Raw genomic sequence first — 21,101 nt, 5'->3', positions numbered from 1 at the left:
CTACATTTGCTTTGATTATTCTATAATAATCAATTATATATACATATCTGTGATTGTACAATATCTTTTATCTTTTTATATATCTATTTTATTTTTTTCTTCACTAGAAATGAAGTATTGCAATAATTTATCTTTGTACAACCTCTACACAACAAACTGCCTTATACTTTGTAGACTCTTTAAACATCATTCAATGATTGATGAATGAATACACGAACATATGCATGGCTTGGTTCTTGAATTAATGCTTGGATGAATATTCTACAATATTCTTGACTCTAGCAAGCTGCAAAGAGAAGGGAACATGTCTGATTGAGAAACAGAAGTGATTTCTCAGTGCATCCTTTCTCCTTCCCTTTAAGGACAACTGTAAAACCAGGAAGCTTAGAAATCCCTTGAGTTTGACTGGAAAGAGAATAGAATTAAAGAGAAGAATCGTCTATGTCTGAAGCCTGGTCTAACTGATAACACAGTCAGATTGCCATTTTTAAGATGGAAAAAGGGAAACATGCCTGCCTTGAGCAGAAAAGTTTTTGGTGGGGCTGGAGCTCCTAAATATTATTTTGGTCATTTGCCCAAAAACTGAAGTACACCACCAATGTCCCAATGATGAAGCTGAATACAGAATTACAAAAAAAATTGTTGAAAGTCAATAAGAATAAATCTTAGAATTTGGACTCCTGCCACATGGCAGAAAAAAAGCATGATGTTTTAAGACGACCTGGCCTTTGTCCAACATGATGTTTACCAGATTGCTGACATTTGCTAGCAGAACAATGCTGTTCATCACTGGGACAACCAAAAGAAGGGAAGAAAAAAAAGAAGTCTATTTCTTACTAGTCTTTATTCAGAAATGATTTTTTGGTAATGTCTTAAGTAGTGTCTTATTTGCTTTAATAAATAACTAGATTTTAAAGAAGATAAAGCTCCTTACAAAAACTGGGAGAGCAAATATCTAATCCAGGCTACCTTGAAAATAGTGTGTTTTAGTGGAAAATTTAGAATTATGTTAAATAAAGGCTGCTCAATGAAAAATAAATGTAGTAAACCACTATGCTCCTGTTACTACAGCTGAATGAATTTTACCCCAAAACATGGTGGCTTAAAAAAAAATTTAATTTGCTCATGACTTGAGTTATGGAAAATTTGGGAAGGGCTCTGAAGGGCTGTTCTCACTTGGGGTCACTCTTGCATTTGTAGTCAAATGTTAGCCGAGATTATAGTCATAAGAAGGCTAGCCTGGGCTGGACACCTGTTCACTTTCATAACTGACAGTTGCTGTCGCTGTCGCCCACAAGCTTGGCTGTTCTATCCTCTGGATTGCCTCAGACAGCCTCTCTTTTTTTCTATGGCCCCTGGCTGTACCAGAGCAGGCATCCCAGAAAAAGTGGGTAGCAGCTGTACAATCTTTTCTGACCTTGTCTCAAATGTTATGGTGTTTCAGTCTATTGATTCCTAGAGGCATCACAAGGCCATCCTGAATTCAAAGGGAAGAGAGAGGAATTAGATGCTACCTCCTAATGGTATTGGGACAAATGCGTATTGTAGAAAAGCATGCAGGATAGAAAATTTAATATATGCCATCTTTGAAAAATATAATCATCTGCGTATTTACTTAGATTTATATACATTTCTAATGAGAAGTTTGAGCATAATTATGTATTATGTAGAGAAAGCCCACAGATATTACGTATCCCTCATGAAGGTCATTATTTAATGATTACAAACTACATTAAGATGTTAAATAATTGTAATTAAATTAATTTACAAATTAACTTCATAGTTACTTAATTCTTCTACTTAAGATCATAAGAAAAGTATTAAGTCATATCTTGATGACTTTGTTTTCATTATGGAACATTTTTTGGACGTAAATTGAACCTGGCTAATTGATACATGTAATTTAAAATGTTAACATTTTACTTTCTATATCATTTTATGAATAACCATAAAATTCATCAGTATCAATAGGAATTATTTAGTTAACAATCACATACAATTAATACAATCAGATATGGTTAAAGGCAGAATTTAAATTTGTTCATTTAAAAATTTAAAAAATTAAGGTAGGATAACTGTTTCATAGAATACTATCCGTTTTTATATTTTTTGAAGATTAGGTTTAGTTCAAATAAGCATTTTTTAATTATCAAAAATAATCTCTAGTCCTAGTGTATTTCTACCACAATTTACTTCAGGCTTGGTGTTTTCAGATGAGGAAATGGAGCCTGAGGAATGCTAACTTGCAGATTGCGGTCATCTCTCCTTAATAGCCGAGTTGATTTTAACCCAAGCCATTCTGACTCTAATGATGTACAAACAAAGAGTAATATTTTATAGATTTGCGAAAGAGTGTAGCATTTGCTACCATTAAGATAGGGTTACATTGACCAGGAGCAGTTTTTGAGGAGTCTAATTACTCATTGGGGATCATGTGCTTCCTAAACTGAAGGCTTATCCAAAGGCCCTGAACTTGGTAGACAAGCACCCCAAAGGCCCTGAACTTCATGGGAACAATGATGAATGCAGAAAGACCAGGAAATAACTGTCAAGAAAAAAACATTTCGGGACCAAGATCTTTAGATGAACACCTTGTGTTTGACATACCTGAAAAACAGATTTCAGCCTCTAGGATAATATGCATTGTAATTGTACAGAAAAGAAAGAGTTACAGATGAATAATCAGAAAGATAATGAGAGCAACACCCTCTATTTTGCTTATTAATAATAATCATAGGTAGCAATACTTGAGACGCTGCTATGCACTATGGTGGAGATTATTTTGTAGCATAGCTTATTGAATTCTCACAAAAAGTCTGTAAAAGACTTAAGAAAACTGAGGACAGAGGGTTTAAACAATATGCCTTCTAATTTTTTGGGGGGGGCGGGGGCAGAGTCTTGCTGTGTCACCCAGGCTGGAGTGCAGTGGCACGATCTCAGCTCACTGCAAGCTCTGCCTCCCGGTTCACGCCATTCTCATGCCTCAGCCTCCCCAGCAGCTGGGACTACAGGCACCTGCCACCACGCCCAGCTAATTTTTTGTATTTTTTAGTAGAGATGGGGTTTCACCGTGTTAGCCAGGATGGTCTCGATCTTCTGACCTCATGATCCACCCGCCTCGGCTTTCCAAAGTGCTGGGATTACAGGCGTGAGCCACCGCGCCCGGCCTCAGTATGTCTTCTAATCTTAAAGATCAAGAAGAGGAACCAGAATTGAAATTCACATAACAATCTTATAAAAAAATGTTATAGGAGCATGTTTAAATATGAAAATTCTACATAATAAAATGACCCCATTGTGTACCCACCACAGAGCTTCAACTGGTGTCAACTAATGCCACTATTTTTCTATCTCCATCCACTTCCATATCATTTTGAAGCAAATTCCAGATATATGATTGTATCTAACAATACATATACCAGTATGTTTCTCTGAAAAATAAAGCTCTCAAATAGCCATAGTTTATAGCTCATTTATATGAGTCAGGATCCAGATGAAGTACATACATTGCTTTTTTAAAAATAGCTTTTTTGTTTTGTTTTGTTTTGTTTTTTAGACAGGGTCTCACTCTGTTGCCTAGGCTGGAGTGCAGTGGCGCAATCACAGCTCACCGTAGCCTCAACCTCCCCGGGCTCAGGGGATCCTCCCTCCGGAGTAGATGGGACTACAGGCTTGTGCCACCACGCCCAGCTAATTTTTTGTAAAGATGGGGTCTTGCGATGTTGCCCAGGCTGGTCTTGAACTCAGAGGCTCAAGCAATCCACCTGCCTGAGCTTCCCAAAGTTCTGGAATTAGAGGCAAGAGCCACAGCACCCAGCTAAAACATCTCCTAACTCTCCTTTACACTACAGATTCACAATTTCTTCATTTTCCTTTGGAATTTAGAGGATCAATCAGATTCAGGATTAATTGTTTGTTTTCGAAAATGCAAATCTATGAACGGGGATTTGTTTCTTCATTTAGAAGCTTCTAATTGATCCTTTCCCAGGAGAAATATATGCCATGTAGAGAAACTCTTACTGCTGGAGTAGTCACTCTGTAAGACAGAAAAATCAGTCTTGTTGAGATATGTATGTGACAAAAGGTGCTTCACAAATATGGCAAAGACACTGAAGAAAGTGAGAGCAATTTTCAGTTGCAGATAATGGGGATGACATATTTGATAGTAAGTAGCATTCATTTATAAAATATTCCCGGAAACAGGAAAAAATATAATTATTATAACCAGCTGTATCCTAATACTTCTGAGGAAAATAAAAACTCCTATGATAGCAGGTTATAGGGAGATGGTTATAACAGAACATGGCAGAAATGATCTCGAAACCATACTCATAAACTTTTCATCATGGGACAACAAGGCAGATAGACTTTAAAATTAATTAATCAGAAAGGCACTTCTTGTTTTCAAAGCAGCCAGAGCAAAATGCTGATGTGAAACCGTAATTAGTCCCCCTTACTCAGGAAAAAAATAAATAAACTAACAAAACACACAAAGACCCTGAAATACAGGACAGTATAGTTTAAACTTATAAATCTATAGCCTGTAAGAAGTTCAGAGGTGCAAGATTACTGTTACACGGGGGTGGTCAGGATGAATATTACAGAGGAGAGGGATAACGGATATGCTTCAAGGGATTGTTAGAATGGAAATAGAAATAAATGAATAAGTGGAGTTTTACATAAAATATGCATTGCATGAACAAAAATGAGTAGCTAGGAATGAGTATAATATGCTCAAGGAATAGCTGTAGATCAGCATTAGAAAATATGCACAATGATCACATGCATAAATGGCACACCACAGCCAGGCACAGTGGCTCACACCTGTAATCCCAGCACTTTGGGAGGCCAAGGCTGGTGGATCATGAGGTCAGGAGATCGAGACCATCCTGGCTGACACAGTGAAACTCCATCTCTACCAAAAATACAAAAAATTAGCCAGGCATTGGTGGGAAATGCCTGTAGTCCCAGCTACTCGGGAGGCTGAGACAGGAGAATCGCTTGAATCGGGAGGTGGAGGTTAAAGTGAGCTGAGATGATGCCACTGCATTCCAGGCTGAGCGACAGAGCAAGACTCTGTCTCAAAAAAAAAAAAAACAAAAAAACAAAAAACAAACAAACAAAAAACATAGTTCTGGAGTGAGGACTCTAACTATCCTGGTTCTTGATCTACTTTAGCCCTGAGGCACCTTAGATAAGCTATTTAACTTCTTTGGGTTTCTGTTTCCTTACCTATGAAATGAGAAGATTAGACTAGCTTAAAATTCTCTGATTTCTGGGATAATTAAAATTTTGAATGTTGAACAAGTTAATTTCTCATTAAAGTCTATACCAAACCTAACAAAACAAGAGCCTACCATCTGCTATCATAATCATTTTTTAAAGAAGGTGTATTTAAAAGTAGAAATGGAAGTGAAGGCAGGAACTGGTCTCAGATGGTCTCAGAAATGTGTGTGTGTGTGTGTGTGTGTGTGAGTGTCTGTGTGTGTGTGTGTGTGTGTGAGATAATTTACATTAAAACTCACCACACTGCTCTTATTGTTTTTTTATTTTGATATAGATTGCTAACAACCTCATCATAGAGTCTACCTAATCAGCATTTGGGAACCATAGACTAGCTGACATTTAAGGGCCCTTCCCTTTGTGACATTCACAGAACCCATAATAACTAGGGCAAATTCTCCATTATGCTCTGTCTCTTGTCTTTGAGCAAGCTAGTTAACACTCCAGTGCCTTATCTACCCCTTACAGGTAAAGCATATTACTGGGTCTGATATCAGAACAATTATTTCAGGGGGTACGGATAGGTATGCCAGAAAAAAAAGTAATGCTGGAAGCCAGGAGAGTTGTCATCTAATTCACATTTTGTCATTCCTCACTAGATAAGCTTGTTCATGTTATGAAACTTTTTAAAAGAATTGAAAGTATGAGATTGCCATACTGCCTTACCTATCTCATTGGGTTATTGTAAGGTAAATAATAACATATTTCATTTTTAAAAATAAACTCTAAAACTAAATTATTAATAAAAATACTAATATGTGAAATCCCCCCAATAAACATAAATTTACTAATTCAGAGCAGGTTGTAGAATTATAATTTTAATCTTTGAAATGGCTCTCCAAGAACTAAACTACAAGAATTAGAATCCTGAGGATGGCATTCCTTTTTTCTGAATCTCTAGAAATAAGATGTATATAAATTACCTTAAGTAATTCCTAGTGTTATAAAATTTTAGGATGACAACATGATCAAAAGTGTCAGCCATCCAGACACATCATTCTTTCCCTACACATTTGAAATTTTATCTGCAGTTTCCCGTTAACAAAATGAGAGTCACTAGAATTTAAATTCACCAATGAATAAAAGTAAGCCCAAGTGGAAATTAGGACTTTGATGAAGGTGCCCAAGAAGGAATGATAAAATGTAGTAACTACGTTCCAAATGAAAAGAAGTTTGTCTTTTCTGGGTTGGAGAACACTAATTATCAAAGATTTGGCAGAAGTCTACTATTCCTAATTGCATGAAATTAGCAAATTGACATTTCTGAAAATGGTGGTAATTACAACTGTACAGTGCCATTAAACAACCTCCTACAAGGTAGCTGTTCTGGTATTTTACTGTTCATCACTGAAAACACTTGACTCTTGTTATTTCTATGGGAGCTGTGTCTATGAGAGTTGTATATTTATGTAAAATATTTATGTAAGTTCAGAATTACTTATATTTTGATACTTAAATTTATAAAGATAGGTGGTCACTGAATTAAGAACAAGATTCCACCCGCAACCCCAACTATCAATGGAGCAGTGATATTATAAATAAATATTATTTGGAAAAGACTCAGAAATAGGTAGCTTCAGGTATATTTTCTGTAATTTTCATGAAAGAAATGAAGACAGTCAAAATATGGCTACCATGGTGGTTTACAGGTATGTTTACATAAAAAAAAATTGAAAAGTTATTTTCTCGACATAGCAGTTATTATACCCTGTAGTAATTTTATTTTAATTGAAAACAGTAAACTGAATTATATTTTTATGAAGTCATGGGTAATACCTGCCTTGGTCCTGCTATATTCCCAGGATCTAATAAATTCATGGTGCCCAGGAGGTATTCAATAAAGGCTTGTTGAATTTATGAAAAAATAATCTTCAGTACTTCAAGTTTCAGATATGATGGAGAGATTGCTTCTAACAAAGGCTAAAAAATATTTCTGATTTATGTTATGCAGTCTTAAAATACAGAAATGATCACATTAATTTGAGTTAATAGAATATCAAATTTTTACTTAATGTCCTACTTCAATATGAAACAACGAAAAAAGAAAGGCAAAAGGCCTTATTTAATATTTTTCTCTATTATGATTCACGATGATTTATTCAAAATAACTGCCTTTTGTATAATTCTGGTTCATCCTTATATGACTGGCTGAATGACTATTAAAATATTTTTAATACCATGGACCATTTGGTAATTCAATGAGTTTACATTTACAAACTAAAAACAATAATTCAGTCAGAACAAAATCTAAAGTCCAAAAGTAATGCTTCATAAAATTAATTTCAGATATGTCATACTACCAAATTTATTTCATTCTAACTAGCCATATACCTATTGGTCATAAAATATCAACTGAAATGAATATTGTTTTGGCATTCCAATGAAAACTAAAAGAAACGTTATCCCAAAATGTTGGATAAATTTTCAAGATCCTGCCACAAGTTGATTATATGTTTATATGATTTTAACTGTAGATCTGTGACAGGGTTAGGTTTATCAAAAAGATCTTTATTACTGATGATTTGGCTAGAGTAATTATTGACATGGTATTTATGTAAAAATGTATAGATTTGCAAATCACTCATGCTGACTACTTATCAAAATAACTACTTTTCAATACAACAACAAAGAGGTAAAACGTATAGATTTGAGCCACAACCTAATGCAACACAAATGTTCCCCTAATGCAGAAGAGTAATTCCATGAGGAAAATATCATGTTGAGTTTATTATTAAATACAAAAAGTCATTTGACTTGGTTGCAAAAGATAAAGCAAAAATTCTACCCTACAATGAATGTAATTCTTAGAAGAAGAAAAATACGTTGTTACTGTTAAAATGATCATCATAACATTAATTTCTTGGTAAATATATGTTGCATGATTCTGTAGCCACATGTCCTTTCTACTCACCGCACACTCCTATTACTCTTATGCTAGGTCTGGACAAAGTGCCAAAGGATCTTCCCCCTGACACAACTCTGCTAGACCTGCAAAACAACAAAATAACCGAAATCAAAGACGGAGACTTTAAGAACCTGAAGAACCTTCACGTAAGAACTAATTTTTTTAAATCACAATAAGATAGGACTCAAGGTATTTTTCAAAACACCACCTAGATAAGGCCAAGAGTACTATGTACCAACAAAGAAGCACATTAGTGTTTATTAACTTCACCTTTTTAGCAGTGGTAGGGAAGCAAAGCATCATATTTATTAACCACTAACAACTTACCCAACTTTTTTTCTACATATACCCCATATATCTTAGGTATTTTCTTCATAAAAATACTTTAGATCTTAATTCCCTCTCATGTTTTCGGGAATAAAAATTGTCTTTCAAATTAAATTGTATTTTAGTAGTGGGAAAAAACACAAAATGGATTGATCCTAGTATTATTTTATTTCTTTGTTTCTTTTGTTTGTTTTCATGCATTTTCTAAGAGAGGTGTGAATGATGTTCTAAAGTCTAGAAGACTGGAATCAAGTGAAAAAAGATAATTATTCATATTTCATTTAGTGAAATATAATTCTATCTTCATATATATGTTTCTTGCTTTATCTTTAGGATTATGCTTGCTGTGTCCTTATCTGTATGTTTATTTTGATTTTCTCTTATCTCTCTACCCTATCATAATGTTCAGTCTATCAGTCAGGATTTCATCAGAAAAGAGATGCCACTCACAAAGGGGTGTCATGGAGGAGATGTTATTGAAACCTCTATTTGCAAAGGGGTATGGGAACCCAGCAAGGCACTGTGAGGCACCCAGTCCCACAAAGGTCTAGAAGAATTTGAGTGTCTCAGAGCCATGGGAGAGCTGAGTAGTTCCACCTCTTAATTTCCTGCCTGTGTCTCGTGTGGTTGTGTCTACTTCAGACCAAAAGACAAAGGCATTTGATTAATAAATTCCTCTGAGGTCAGCTTCCCAGGACATGAAGAAGGGCCAAAAACGGGCAAAGAATGAATATTGTGGTAGTTGGGAGAGAATATACTATACAGGGGAAATGACCAACCCAATAAAATAGAGGTAAGCCTTGCTAAGAGAACCTTCTGTAAGAGTAATGTATTGTTTGTTCACACAGAACACCAGAATCACCATAAAATGCATTTTCTTGCCCAGTTCTCTATCTGTGGGATGAGTGTGATGTGGACTTCCATCAAAATACGAGTGCACATTGAATATAAATAAGCCAGACTTCAATGTCCAAAATATATACTCTGGAAATCTCACTGTGTCTACTTCCATTCTGGTAGACCACTCTGAAGCATTGAGTCTGGTTCTTGGCATTTTAAGAAAGGCATTAAAGAACATCTAGAGAAGGATGACCATGGAGATAAAGAATCTGGAAATTAGGTCTCATAGGCACCGTGGATGGAGAGGTGGATGTCTAAACTGAGTGTTGAGGGTCACTAGTGGCATATTTGAAGGGCCATGTTGAAGAAAAAGAATTGTATTTACTTGCCTCAACTACAAGATAACAGAATAGTCCTAGTGAGTAGAAGTTTTAGAGAAGCAGATTTTTATTCAACATTAAAAATAAAATTTAAAGAATCAGAATTTTCAGAAAATAGAGAGACTTACCTAATGATTTGTTACCTGCCTGTGGAGATTAGAGTTCACAGCTTCGTATAATGAATGTCATAGGAATACATTCTTAATGTTGGGAGCATAAACATACCAAACCTAATTTCATATCTACTTATTTATTCTAGTCATTACAGAAAATAATTGAGGAGGATATATCATGACAATAGGCACTACTTAGTAAAGTATAAATATAAGTCATCTGATATACATTAGAATAAAAAATATAGATACAAGGGAAATAATATAATAAAAATAGAATCAACTGGTCATAATTATTACAGAGTTACTATAATGAAGGTACCATTTAGTTATAAACTCTACAATAGCCAAGATGGGAAAAGCAGTAAACATTTAGCCATTAGAAGAAAATATACCAGATATTTTTAAAGGAAGAAATTTTTTTTTTCTAAAATTTTAAGACTCTACAAGGAACCATTTAAAAAAATGCAGAAAGGCTGGGTGCAGTGGCTCACGCCTGTAATCCCAGCACTTTGGGAGGTCAAGGCAGGTGGATCACAAGGTTAAGAGATCAAGACCATCCTGGCCAACATGGTGAAACCCTGTCTCTCCTGAAAATAAAAAATTAGCTGGGCATGGTGGCACGCTCCTGTAGTCCCAGCTACTTGGGAGTCTGAGGCAGGAGAATCGCTTGAACCTGGGAGGGGGAGGTTGCAGTGAGTCGAGATCATGCCACTGCACTGCAGCCCTGGCAACAGAGTGAGAATCCATCTCAAAAAAAAAAAAAAAAAATTGGTAGATAAAACAGTGCTGTGATCAATTTATTGACGTGTCCAACAATATAAGCACAATATGATATGAGTAGTGAGTGTTAGGGACTTCAAGTATAAGAAAAAATTAGGCATCATTATTTATCCAATTACCAGATACAGTTTTGAGAGAATATGCGAGGAAGGAGTTTTAGACGATCAGCAGAAGTTTGAAGGAGTTTCTGTACAAGAAGAAAGCAAAGGCAGAAGAAAATAAGAGACAAATAAAAATATGAATTGGCTAGAGTGAAAGAAACAGCTGAAACAATGGAGGATAAGGACAAGCTGGAGGTACTGACCTTTGGGTCTCTTTCCGCTGATTAGAACCTTACTCACCAACTCCCTGACTTCACCTTAAGGTTTCACTGGGAATGAGCTGATGGTGAAACCAGCAAGGTTTTCAATGACTATTTAAGCAACTGTTGGCATAAGTTTAAAAAGGAGACCATAAAAAATGAATATTATTAAATTTAGATTACTAAAATATTTTTTAAACTTTTATTTGCATAAGTTTGCCTTATAGCTACTTTTTTAAAGGATGAAACTTTCTTCCTGTCATCTCAACTTCCTGTACATTTAAGTATAATTGGAATATTTTTTTAAAAAACCCTTTATATCCTTAAGTGACATCTAGTGTCCACGACGTTCTCATTAAATCTGGCATTTGTAATAATGTGTTGTTTCTTTTCCCAAGACTCCTTCTAAGTATGTTTTTAGGCAGTCATCATCTTGACAATCTCTTTCTTTCTACTTCAAAGTATACATCAGATGAATAAAGAGAGTTCATTAGAGCCTTCAACCATTCAGGGGATGTTAAACAGCTATTTTTCTCTTACTCTTTCATTCATGATCCTTTCTATCCTTGTTATTTTGCAAATAAACATCATAATTTCACCTAGCAAAGCCACATCTAAGGAAGGAGAGAAATGAAAATTTAGCAAGGATTAAAATAGAGAGAATTTAACAGAATCATGTTCCCTGTATGTGCTTCATTATGAGTGGTACGTGTTGCCTAAGAGTAATTTTATACTTATATATAGTGGGAAAAACTACATAATTGTTCTATAAAATAATGGAAAATTAAGTGTGGTAATGCCAACATTTAATATATTTTCTTTGAATTGAAGCTTAATAAGTTGAGTAAGGAAAATTTTTTTAATTAAAAATCAGCAAAAATTGTCAAAGACTGAACAAAAGCAAACACTTGTTTAGCAGTTACTATATATACTAGGCACTATTCTTAGTACCTTATATACATTAACTTATTTAATTCTTATAACTATTCTATGAGGTAGTCACACTTGATACCTCCTTTAAGTGGGCACAGGAAGGTTAAGTTACATGCTCATAGTCACAGGCCAAGTAGGACCCGGAGCTTGAGGTTCTAAACTCAGAATTCTGGCTTGAGTATGTGCACTAATAATTGCCTATAAATATAACAGTCACCAAAAAAGTCTTTAGAACAATATTTGGTACAGTGTAAGACCTACATAAATGGCTTTGGAGAAAAAAAATCATATTAAAAGTCAAGTTTTAAAAACATTTAACATAATACAGACTTTTCAGATCATGTTTAATACATTTAATTATATCACACTTCCAAATGTTCCTCCATGGATAGGAATTGAATATCTCCTTTGCGATTTTCATTAGGCATCCACAATTTTGGATGTCTTGTAATGATATATGTCACCTCACTCCACTCAGCTGGCTCTGGCTTTTCCCTGATTTTTTTGTTTGTTAATGTCAATTTTTTTATGACCTTAACTCCCACAAGTTTTTGAACTTTTGATTATTAATCGCAATGTGTTAGGATTGTGTATCAATCAACCAATGCATCTTTCAGGATTAAACGATTATATTACTTAATAAGAAGTTTTAATTCATCGAGTAATGTGAACTATATGAGGATATACATATATTAATTAATCAGCTATTACCTTTAGAAAACACTCTTGCATTTCTGAGACTAAAAATACTCGCTTTCCTATTATAGGACCCCTTTTGCCCCTCCACATTCTCATATATGCAAAACATATACTACAATTGAAAATGCAAAATTAGACCTTAATAAGTTATTTTAAGTTCCTTATAATTAGTTAATGAAGTGGCTTGAAATAATAAAACCACGTGGTTTTGTTAGACATACAGATAATTGAAAAAGAATAAAATAGTCCAAAAATAGGCCTAGCAATTGTTATAAGCATAATAATAATGAGTTAGAGGTAATTTCTTATATAATGAGAACTCAGAAATAAAAATCAAATAATTACCCAAAATATTAACATATTTGTCATTTAAAACCTTTACACATAAAAAAAGGCAAAAAAATCAGGAGAAAAATATGTTAAGGTTCTCTGTGTCATATTGACCATATCTTTATTTTCTAAATCAATTATTAAACTATATTAAAATTTAATAAACATGAGAAGTATTTGTGATCAAGCAATCTCCTCTCTCCAAAAAATACAATAAATGGTAGGAAAATAAAAAATACTTTAACCTTTTTAAATGACAAGGAAATACAAAGAAAAGCAATGAGCTACAACATGATATTATTTTGGCTATACTCTTAAGAAACATAATGTCAAATATTGCAAGACTATGGGAAAATTTTAGTTCCTTGCATTGCTAGTGATAGCATAAATTGGTATCATCCTTTTATAGCGGAATCCATATTCATGATCAATGAAGATGGACTTTTTACGTTAAAAAGCTGACTGCGGGATGGATGTCTGTGGCATTGATTATTTTCAGGTATCTTGGGTCATTTCAATTGTTAGGAGTATTTATTATTTAAAAATTACATATATATACATGTACATATACATACATACATGTCTGTGTGAGTGGAGTGCATGTATGTTTATGTATATATTATATATCTTATTACACTTCCCTTCTCTTCATTCCTGATTTTCAGGTCCTCATATTATAACTTTTTTTTTTTTTTTTTTTTTTTGAGACAGTCTTTCCCTGTCACCAAGGCTGGAGTGCAGTTGTGTGATCTCGGCTCACTGCAGCCTGTGCCTCCCAAGTTCAAGTGATCCTCCTGTCTCAGCCTCCCAAGTAGCCAGGACTACAGGCACCCACCACCACACCCAGCTAATTTTTGTATTTTTGATACAGACACGGTTTCACCATGCTGACCAGGCTTGTCTCAAACTCCTGGCCTCAAGTGATCCTCCCACCTCAGCCTCCCAAAGTGCTGGGATTACAGGCATGAGCCACCACACCTGGCCTATACACTTCTTAAGTAAAGAAACAATATTTACTTAATTATTTCTCTGATTTCTTGCAATTTTTTAGCTTTCTCTGCTATCCCTATGAATGGAATGAACAAACATGCCCTTGTTTTACATGTATGTGGAAGGTTTTGGATTTAAGGAGTTGTTTTTCTTCACTATCTACAGGCATTGATTCTTGTCAACAATAAAATTAGCAAAGTTAGCCCTGGAGCATTTACACCTTTGGTGAAGTTGGAACGACTTTATCTGTCCAAGAATCAGCTGAAGGAATTGCCAGAAAAAATGCCTAAAACTCTTCAGGAGCTGCGTGCCCATGAGAATGAGATCACCAAAGTGCGAAAAGTTACTTTCAATGGACTGAACCAGATGATTGTCATAGGTACAGACATTTTTATAACTTTAAGACCAAAACTCAAGTTTTTACCTTAAGAGATTTCAACTGGGTTTTAAGTGCAGGAAGGTAAATTAGCTACAAGCTACATGCCTGGAGCCTATGTGATTTATAAGAACAGGGCAAGAGAAATTGGGATTTTGAATCTGGACCTTACAGTGATGTTTTTATGTATGTCCTTGAGTATCCGAGAATATGGAGAAAAGCCTAGGGCTGAATTATCCTACCACATGCACAATATGCAAAGATGAGTTTAAATACTGCTTAACTACACATATTTTGAGATACCTTTCCATTTTGGGGAGCTGTTGTATTTTAAACACTCATAAATCATTTGCTTTAAAAATATGTTATGGCTGGGCATGGTGGCTCATGCCTGTAATCCCAGCACTTTGGGAGGCGGAAGCAGGCGGATCACGAGGTCAGGAGATCGAGACCATCCTGGCTAACATGGTGAAACCCTGTTTCTACTAAAAATACAAAAAATTAACCGGGTGTGGTGGCAGGGGCCTGTAGTCCCAGCTACTCGGGAGGCTGAGGCAGGAGAATGGCGTGAACCCGGGAGGCGGAGCTTGCGGTGAGCCGAGATTGCCCCACTGCACTCCAGCCTGGGCGACAGAGCAAAACTCCGTCTCAAAAAAAAAAAAAAAAATAGTTATAATGTTTCTCTAAACATATAGTAAAAATTGTAATTTTATTATTGGCTTATAAAATGCTAGATTGAAATTCTTTAACAAAATTTTAAAATACCTTAGGAAAATAATAAATAACGTAAGATGGGAATTGTAAACTTGCTTTAGTTGATTTCTGGACAAACCTGTGTATGCATTTTAAATAATTTTATTGGTATTGCTTTCACTAATAGTCTTTTTCATAAGTCATTATTATTCATAAGTCATTGTTTGTTTGGCTTTTGTTTGTTTTAATAAGAGAAATTTTTATCCCATTTTGCTATTCTCCTGAGAAGCATGCTCTTTAATCTCACTTTTGTTTTTTTAGTCAAGTTGATATTAATCCCTATTTCTTTATAGATTGCTTGCTGAAACAGATACTACAGTGACTAGTAATATCCTAAAATGTCCTCTAAAAGCCTTGCACTTATTACATTTGTAGAACTGGGCACCAATCCGCTGAAGAGCTCAGGAATTGAAAATGGGGCTTTCCAGGGAATGAAGAAGCTCTCCTACATCCGCATTGCTGATACCAATATCACCAGCATTCCTCAAGGTGATAGAAGATTCTCCAAAACAGTTTGAAAAATTTAAATTCAAAGGCTTTAATTAAAAAAAAAAAATCTTGTGTAAACTGGAATTGTCACCTAAGAGGCCAACCTTATTTCCGGCAAATTCTCTATTACTGCTAGTGTTTCATTCAATGTTTATATTTCCAGCAAATTCTCTATTACTGCTAGTGTTATATCCAGTGATTCAGTCTGGATGACCACGGGGCCAACGAGGCTCACTGTAGAGATGGTTAGACTCCGTTTAATGTCTAGTCTAAGACACAACTTAATGCACGTGATTTTATAATATTGTGAAATCACAAAGAAAAAGTACACTTATTTAAAAAATAGCATGCCTTGGTGTTTGTAAAAAAAAAAAAAAAGATATATGGGAGTACCTCTGAAATTGATCCAATTTTTACCTTGAGTCTGCAATAGCTTAGAGAATTTTTTTCCTTTTTAAGACACTCCAGTTATTAATATCTGAATGATAGTGGTAGTTGTGTGTTGTGAAGAGTGTAGATTTTGGAGTCAGTTTGCTTGAGCCTAAATTACCATAAAATGGTTCAAAGACTTTGAAAAAGTTAATCATTTGTCCTCTATCTCTTTATCTGTCAAGTGAAAATAATACTGCTATCCACTTCATTGAGTTGTTTTAAAGTTAAATAAATAATTAGAGAAATATTTAGCATATAGATAAGTAGGGAATTAATATAACTCTCTATTATGCATTAAAAATGTTCTGAACAATCAGTATGTGTAGGCGATGTACCACACACTTAAGACAGGGCAGGGAATAGGATATGCTACATGCCTTTGGGAGCTTACTCTCTAAAACCAAGCCAGACAAATACACAGCAATGACCACATAGTCACAAGGGTAAGTTCATTGTTCCAAGGGATTCCCAGGAGAGGCAGAAAAGCCAGTCTTTGTGAATTAGAAAAGGCATCAAACCACCAATAATAAATTCCCCTAACTTGCACATCGTCCCCTACTCTGGGTTTTTCAGTCTCACCAAAGCCCTCTATATTATCTAGTTTTCCCCTGTCTGTCCCTTTCTCAACTTAGATGCCTTGTTCTTGAGCGCATGCAAAATGTAGGCATTTGGCCACAGAAAACACCAGTTGTCCTTTATTGTTCTTTTACAGAAATTTCAACTCCTGAGAGTGCATATTCCATAGGATGCTTTCTTACCACCCCTTGCCCTCTCCCTGGTCTTTTGAATACAGAGCATGCTTTTGACTTCCTTAGTAGCAACTATTGGGATAGATATATACATAGATGATAAAGACTGATTTATAATTCATAAAGCACTTTCATGTTGAGTCTCCAATTTGTTGCATGTAACAAGTAATCTTTTGCTATCCCCAGTGCAGGAATGAGATATTTATATCTCAGATAGATATAAATTGGGGATTGATATAGATAGATAGATCTTATTAAAATTCTTGCTGAAATTTATTTCATGCAGCCAGATGACTTACATTTAGCACAATCTCAGACTTTGCTGTCCCTCTTAATCCATGCTCCAAAATATCCTTCACTGATACCTTTTATCATTTCATGATCTCTTTTCTTTTACTTTGCTATGTCTTCTATCTATCCCAGGTATCCTTTCCTCATCATTTATAGCTTGCTTTTATTTACCACCACTTAGCAGAAAAGTTAAGTAACTACAATTTATTAAGCATGTATTTAGTTCTGGGTATCCTGTCAAATGCTTATCATAGAGTCTTCTATATGATTCCTACAACATCCTTATATAGTAGTGTCATCATTCCTGTTTCATAAAAGTGGAAAATGAGGCTTAAACAGGTAAAGAAAATTATAATTAAGTTGTTAGAGCTAGGAAGCAGCAGAGATGGAGTTGTGTGGTGCTGATGTCAGAACTCGTGTGTTTAACTATTTCACTCTGCTGGCATATTTAGTCCTCCTTTCTATTCATCGTTACGCTTATCTAATACATGATTCCACCTTGCTTAGGCTGGGATACCTATGCCTGAATATCAGCAACCTCCTGGTGATATTTTCTCCTATCACTCATGGAAATGGAAAGGCAGTAGAAAGTAGTGTAGAGACTATAAAAATCATACTTTTAGACCAACCTGGGTGAGAGACCTAACTCAGTCATTTAGTTGTACTGTGACTTTAGGATAATTATTCTGCATTTCTACAACCTCAGGTTTGTTAGATATTACATAGAGCTATTAATAACCCTGTCTACTAGGATTATTGTGAGGATTACTCTATAGAAGTAAGGCTTGTAATGTACACACAAGTACTTGGCCCAGTGTAAACCTCAATATATTTTATCTTAAAAAAGGAAAAGAAAAAAGAAAATTTAAAATAAATAAACAAACAAATAAATAAAAGAACTAGAGTATGGGTTCTTTAACTCAATGCCACAGTGGCAGAAGCTAATGATGCACTTTATAAATTTGTCTATCTCAAACCTATTGCAAAGTTTTCTCCCATAGTCAAACTTCTTCCTAGCTATAACTTTAAATTTGGGAAACTGACATCCCCAAAAGGGAGACACTTTGAAACTAAGTAAGGCTGATGGTTGTGATAGCAATTGGTGTAGTAGAGGCACTGCATTAAAAAATATACATTTTTTGCATTACTTTGTAATTACTTTGTAACTTTGCATTACTTTGTAACTTTGAGTCTTATTTCTTTATCTGTGAAAAGGGATTAGTGACCAATAATTTATATTTTGAGAGGCTTAAAGGATTTGAAGTAGGAAAAGTGCCAAGGTCAATGTTCGGTGCGTAACAGACATACAATAAATAGATGTTCCTTTTCCTAGTAGCTCTTAACACAAAATGTGCTACCATAGGAAACTAAGAATCATTTTCAAGTCAAATATGGACTAAACTATTCTATTAAATGGACAATATTGACAGAATTCAGTGTGATGTGATAAAAATTTTAGACAAAATGAAACCTATGGTTTTTCAATTTTGTGTCTTTATAGACAAATAGCCAAGTCTTTCTGCCAGTCAGATGTTCTTTCTACACATAACCAATTTGCTATTTTCTCTGTATCTATTGCTATTAAGTAGAACAATATGTTATTTTAAAAGCTGTATAAATATAATACATCCTCAGATGCTAGGAGGAAATGAAAATAAAATATTTAAAATTTTATATTTATAATACTCAATCTTTGGAAATCACAGCCGTGCAAGTACTATCTAGAGGTTTAGTGGGTACTTTGGATCTAAAATTATTACCCCAGGTGCTCCACATATGGCAGATCACTTGATTATAGACCTCTCCACTCCTCCTGCATAAACATTCTGGATTTAATAAGCATAAGTATATGTTAGCTGTTTCTACACAGACATTTTGCAGAGGTATTTGATGTTTTTATGGAAAAGTCAATTAAGGCTAAGACCAGCACAGCATATCAGTGTTAATTTTTAATGATTCTCATTAATGAAATAGACAATTAAGTTTATACATGGGTTTAATTTATACGTAATCTCTTCATTATGGTTCGAATAGTGACCTTCCCACTTTATAGTTACTATCTTTCATCAACGTCAATTTTAGCCCATTAACAAAGGTGGAAGAGAATAATGAGACTCAGCGTTGACTTCAGTTCTTCTATTCCACGAAAAAAAATCGACTACATGATAGAAATCATCCAGGTTTTTGTTAAAGTCAACCTAAGAGAAAAATAGCAAGGGCTTCCACTACTTCCAAAAGCACACATTATTATAAAAGGGATGAAAAAAAAAAGATAAGTAAAGCTGATTCTTTGAAACGGTGTGTCTTTTAGAAAATTGATGGCATATGTCTTCTTTAAGTCTGTCCACATTTTGTACTTATAATGTTTATCTGCTAATTTAACATCTTTAATTCCACATTCCAGGTCTTCCTCCTTCCCTTACTGAATTACATCTTGATGGCAACAAAATCAGCAGAGTTGATGCAGCTAGCCTGAAAGGACTGAATAATTTGGCTAAGTAATAACATTCTTTCATGACATTCTATCAGAACAATGGCTAGGTATATTAGTGCTTATATGATAAGAATTACAAACATGATGATTGATTTTTGACTGTACTACATTTCGTGGCTGTTGTTGTTTCTAATAATCTCAAACTTCAGCATATCCAATTGTTTCTTGAGAAGAAGCTAATGAAATAGTACCCTTACTAAAACCACCAAGATCAGCTTCATATGTTATTAATACTATACTGTTTATAGATAAGTTATATTTTATACACAAAGTGTGTGATTAAATCAGTATGTGCATTTAATATGTTCTAACTCATTTGCATCAAACAGAAGGTTAAGTAAATTATAACACAGTTTCTAGAATTTGAAAATGCCTTAAAATGAAATCTACCAAGACGGAGAAATATTGAGCATCACACGAATTACTATTTTAATAATTATGAGATTCTCTAACCCCCTCTTCTCTGAAAAGTTTAAAATAAAATATCTCTGGACATTTAATGTAGATCAACAAAAGAAAAGCTTTTGTTGTTGTTTTTGCTGGCCCTTCTTAATGATTTTTTTTTTTAATAAGTGATACTAGTACTTGTCCTGGTTTCAAACATAACTTCAATCTGGCAAACGTTTTCATTTGTCTTCAAGTAACACTATGTTCTTTTTGATCTGTACATATTGCTGACTGTCCCTACAGAGAATCACAGTATCATGCCAGATTTACTCATTCTTGTTTTCATATACAAATTTCATGGTGGATAAATAAATATAAAATATATATTTGAATGTATATATATATATATATATATGCGTGTGTGTGTGTATAATCAACTCCTTTACTAGGTAAAATATTCTTTGATGGGAAAAGTGGTTTTTGATCCATGAGACCGCTGTCCTTCACAATGCCTAGCATAATATCGTGCACATAATAAGTTTTCAAGAACATTTGTTTATTAAATATACAAATAAATGTTTGAATAAGTGAACAGTTTTTAAAAATAAACTACTAGGAATATTATGTTCCAATACTACGGTAGTCCATAATTTGATGTTGGAACTTAGGATATTATAAGAAATAGGAGACTATGTCCAATCACGTTCTGTCAGATGAATCTCAAAGAGAGTAACTTTGAGCCGAGAACTTAACAATAAATGGACTTTGTCCAGGCTCAGAGAGGTTGGAGACAGCACTCCAAGAACTGGGAATAGTAAGTGCAAAAACAAAAAAATGTCCTTTCCTATAGACTTGATTAATTACACAGTGCTTGTAAGAAAGGCAGCCATGTGTGGTATTTGCTTTCATTTCTGCTTTCTGTTGCAGGTTGGGATTGAGTTTCAACAGCATCTCTGCTGTTGACAATGGCTCTCTGGCCAACATGCCTCATCTGAGGGAGCTTCACTTGGACAACAACAAGCTTACCAGAGTACCTGGTGGGCTGGCAGAGCATAAGTACATTCAGGTAATGCAAAGCCACTGCTTATGTGAGGAATATCCAGACAGCAAGACCCCCACCCCGCTTATGGGATGCTAGGAAGCAGGAAGCACTTCTTAGAAGTTTTTTTTTTTTTCAGTGTCTTAGTTAGAATTTCTATGACAAAATACCATAAAAAATTAAATCAAAAAGCACAATTTACATTAG

General features: G+C 34.6%; 1 protein-coding gene across 3 annotated transcripts in view; it reads left to right on the top strand.

Annotated features, from left to right (window-relative positions):
* DCN (decorin) overlaps window positions 1-21,101 on the top strand; it is a 36,807-nt gene that overhangs the window by 9,862 nt on the left and 5,844 nt on the right. For all 3 annotated transcript variants that reach the window (XM_032170890.2, XM_032170889.2, XM_058425292.1), the window contains exons 3-7: window positions 8,222-8,334; window positions 14,050-14,263; window positions 15,389-15,502; window positions 19,379-19,472; window positions 20,783-20,921. In XM_032170890.2, coding sequence (XP_032026781.1) covers window positions 8,222-8,334; window positions 14,050-14,263; window positions 15,389-15,502; window positions 19,379-19,472; window positions 20,783-20,921 — 674 coding nt within the window. The remainder of the gene's footprint in view (window positions 1-8,221; window positions 8,335-14,049; window positions 14,264-15,388; window positions 15,503-19,378; window positions 19,473-20,782; window positions 20,922-21,101) is intronic.

Source organism: Hylobates moloch, unplaced genomic scaffold, assembly GCF_009828535.3.
Source record: "Hylobates moloch isolate HMO894 unplaced genomic scaffold, HMol_V3 SCAFFOLD_12, whole genome shotgun sequence".
Taxonomy (NCBI): Eukaryota; Metazoa; Chordata; class Mammalia; order Primates; family Hylobatidae; genus Hylobates; species Hylobates moloch.
The sequence above is the reverse complement of the archived record's forward strand: the minus strand, read 5'-3'. Positions and strand labels throughout refer to the sequence as shown.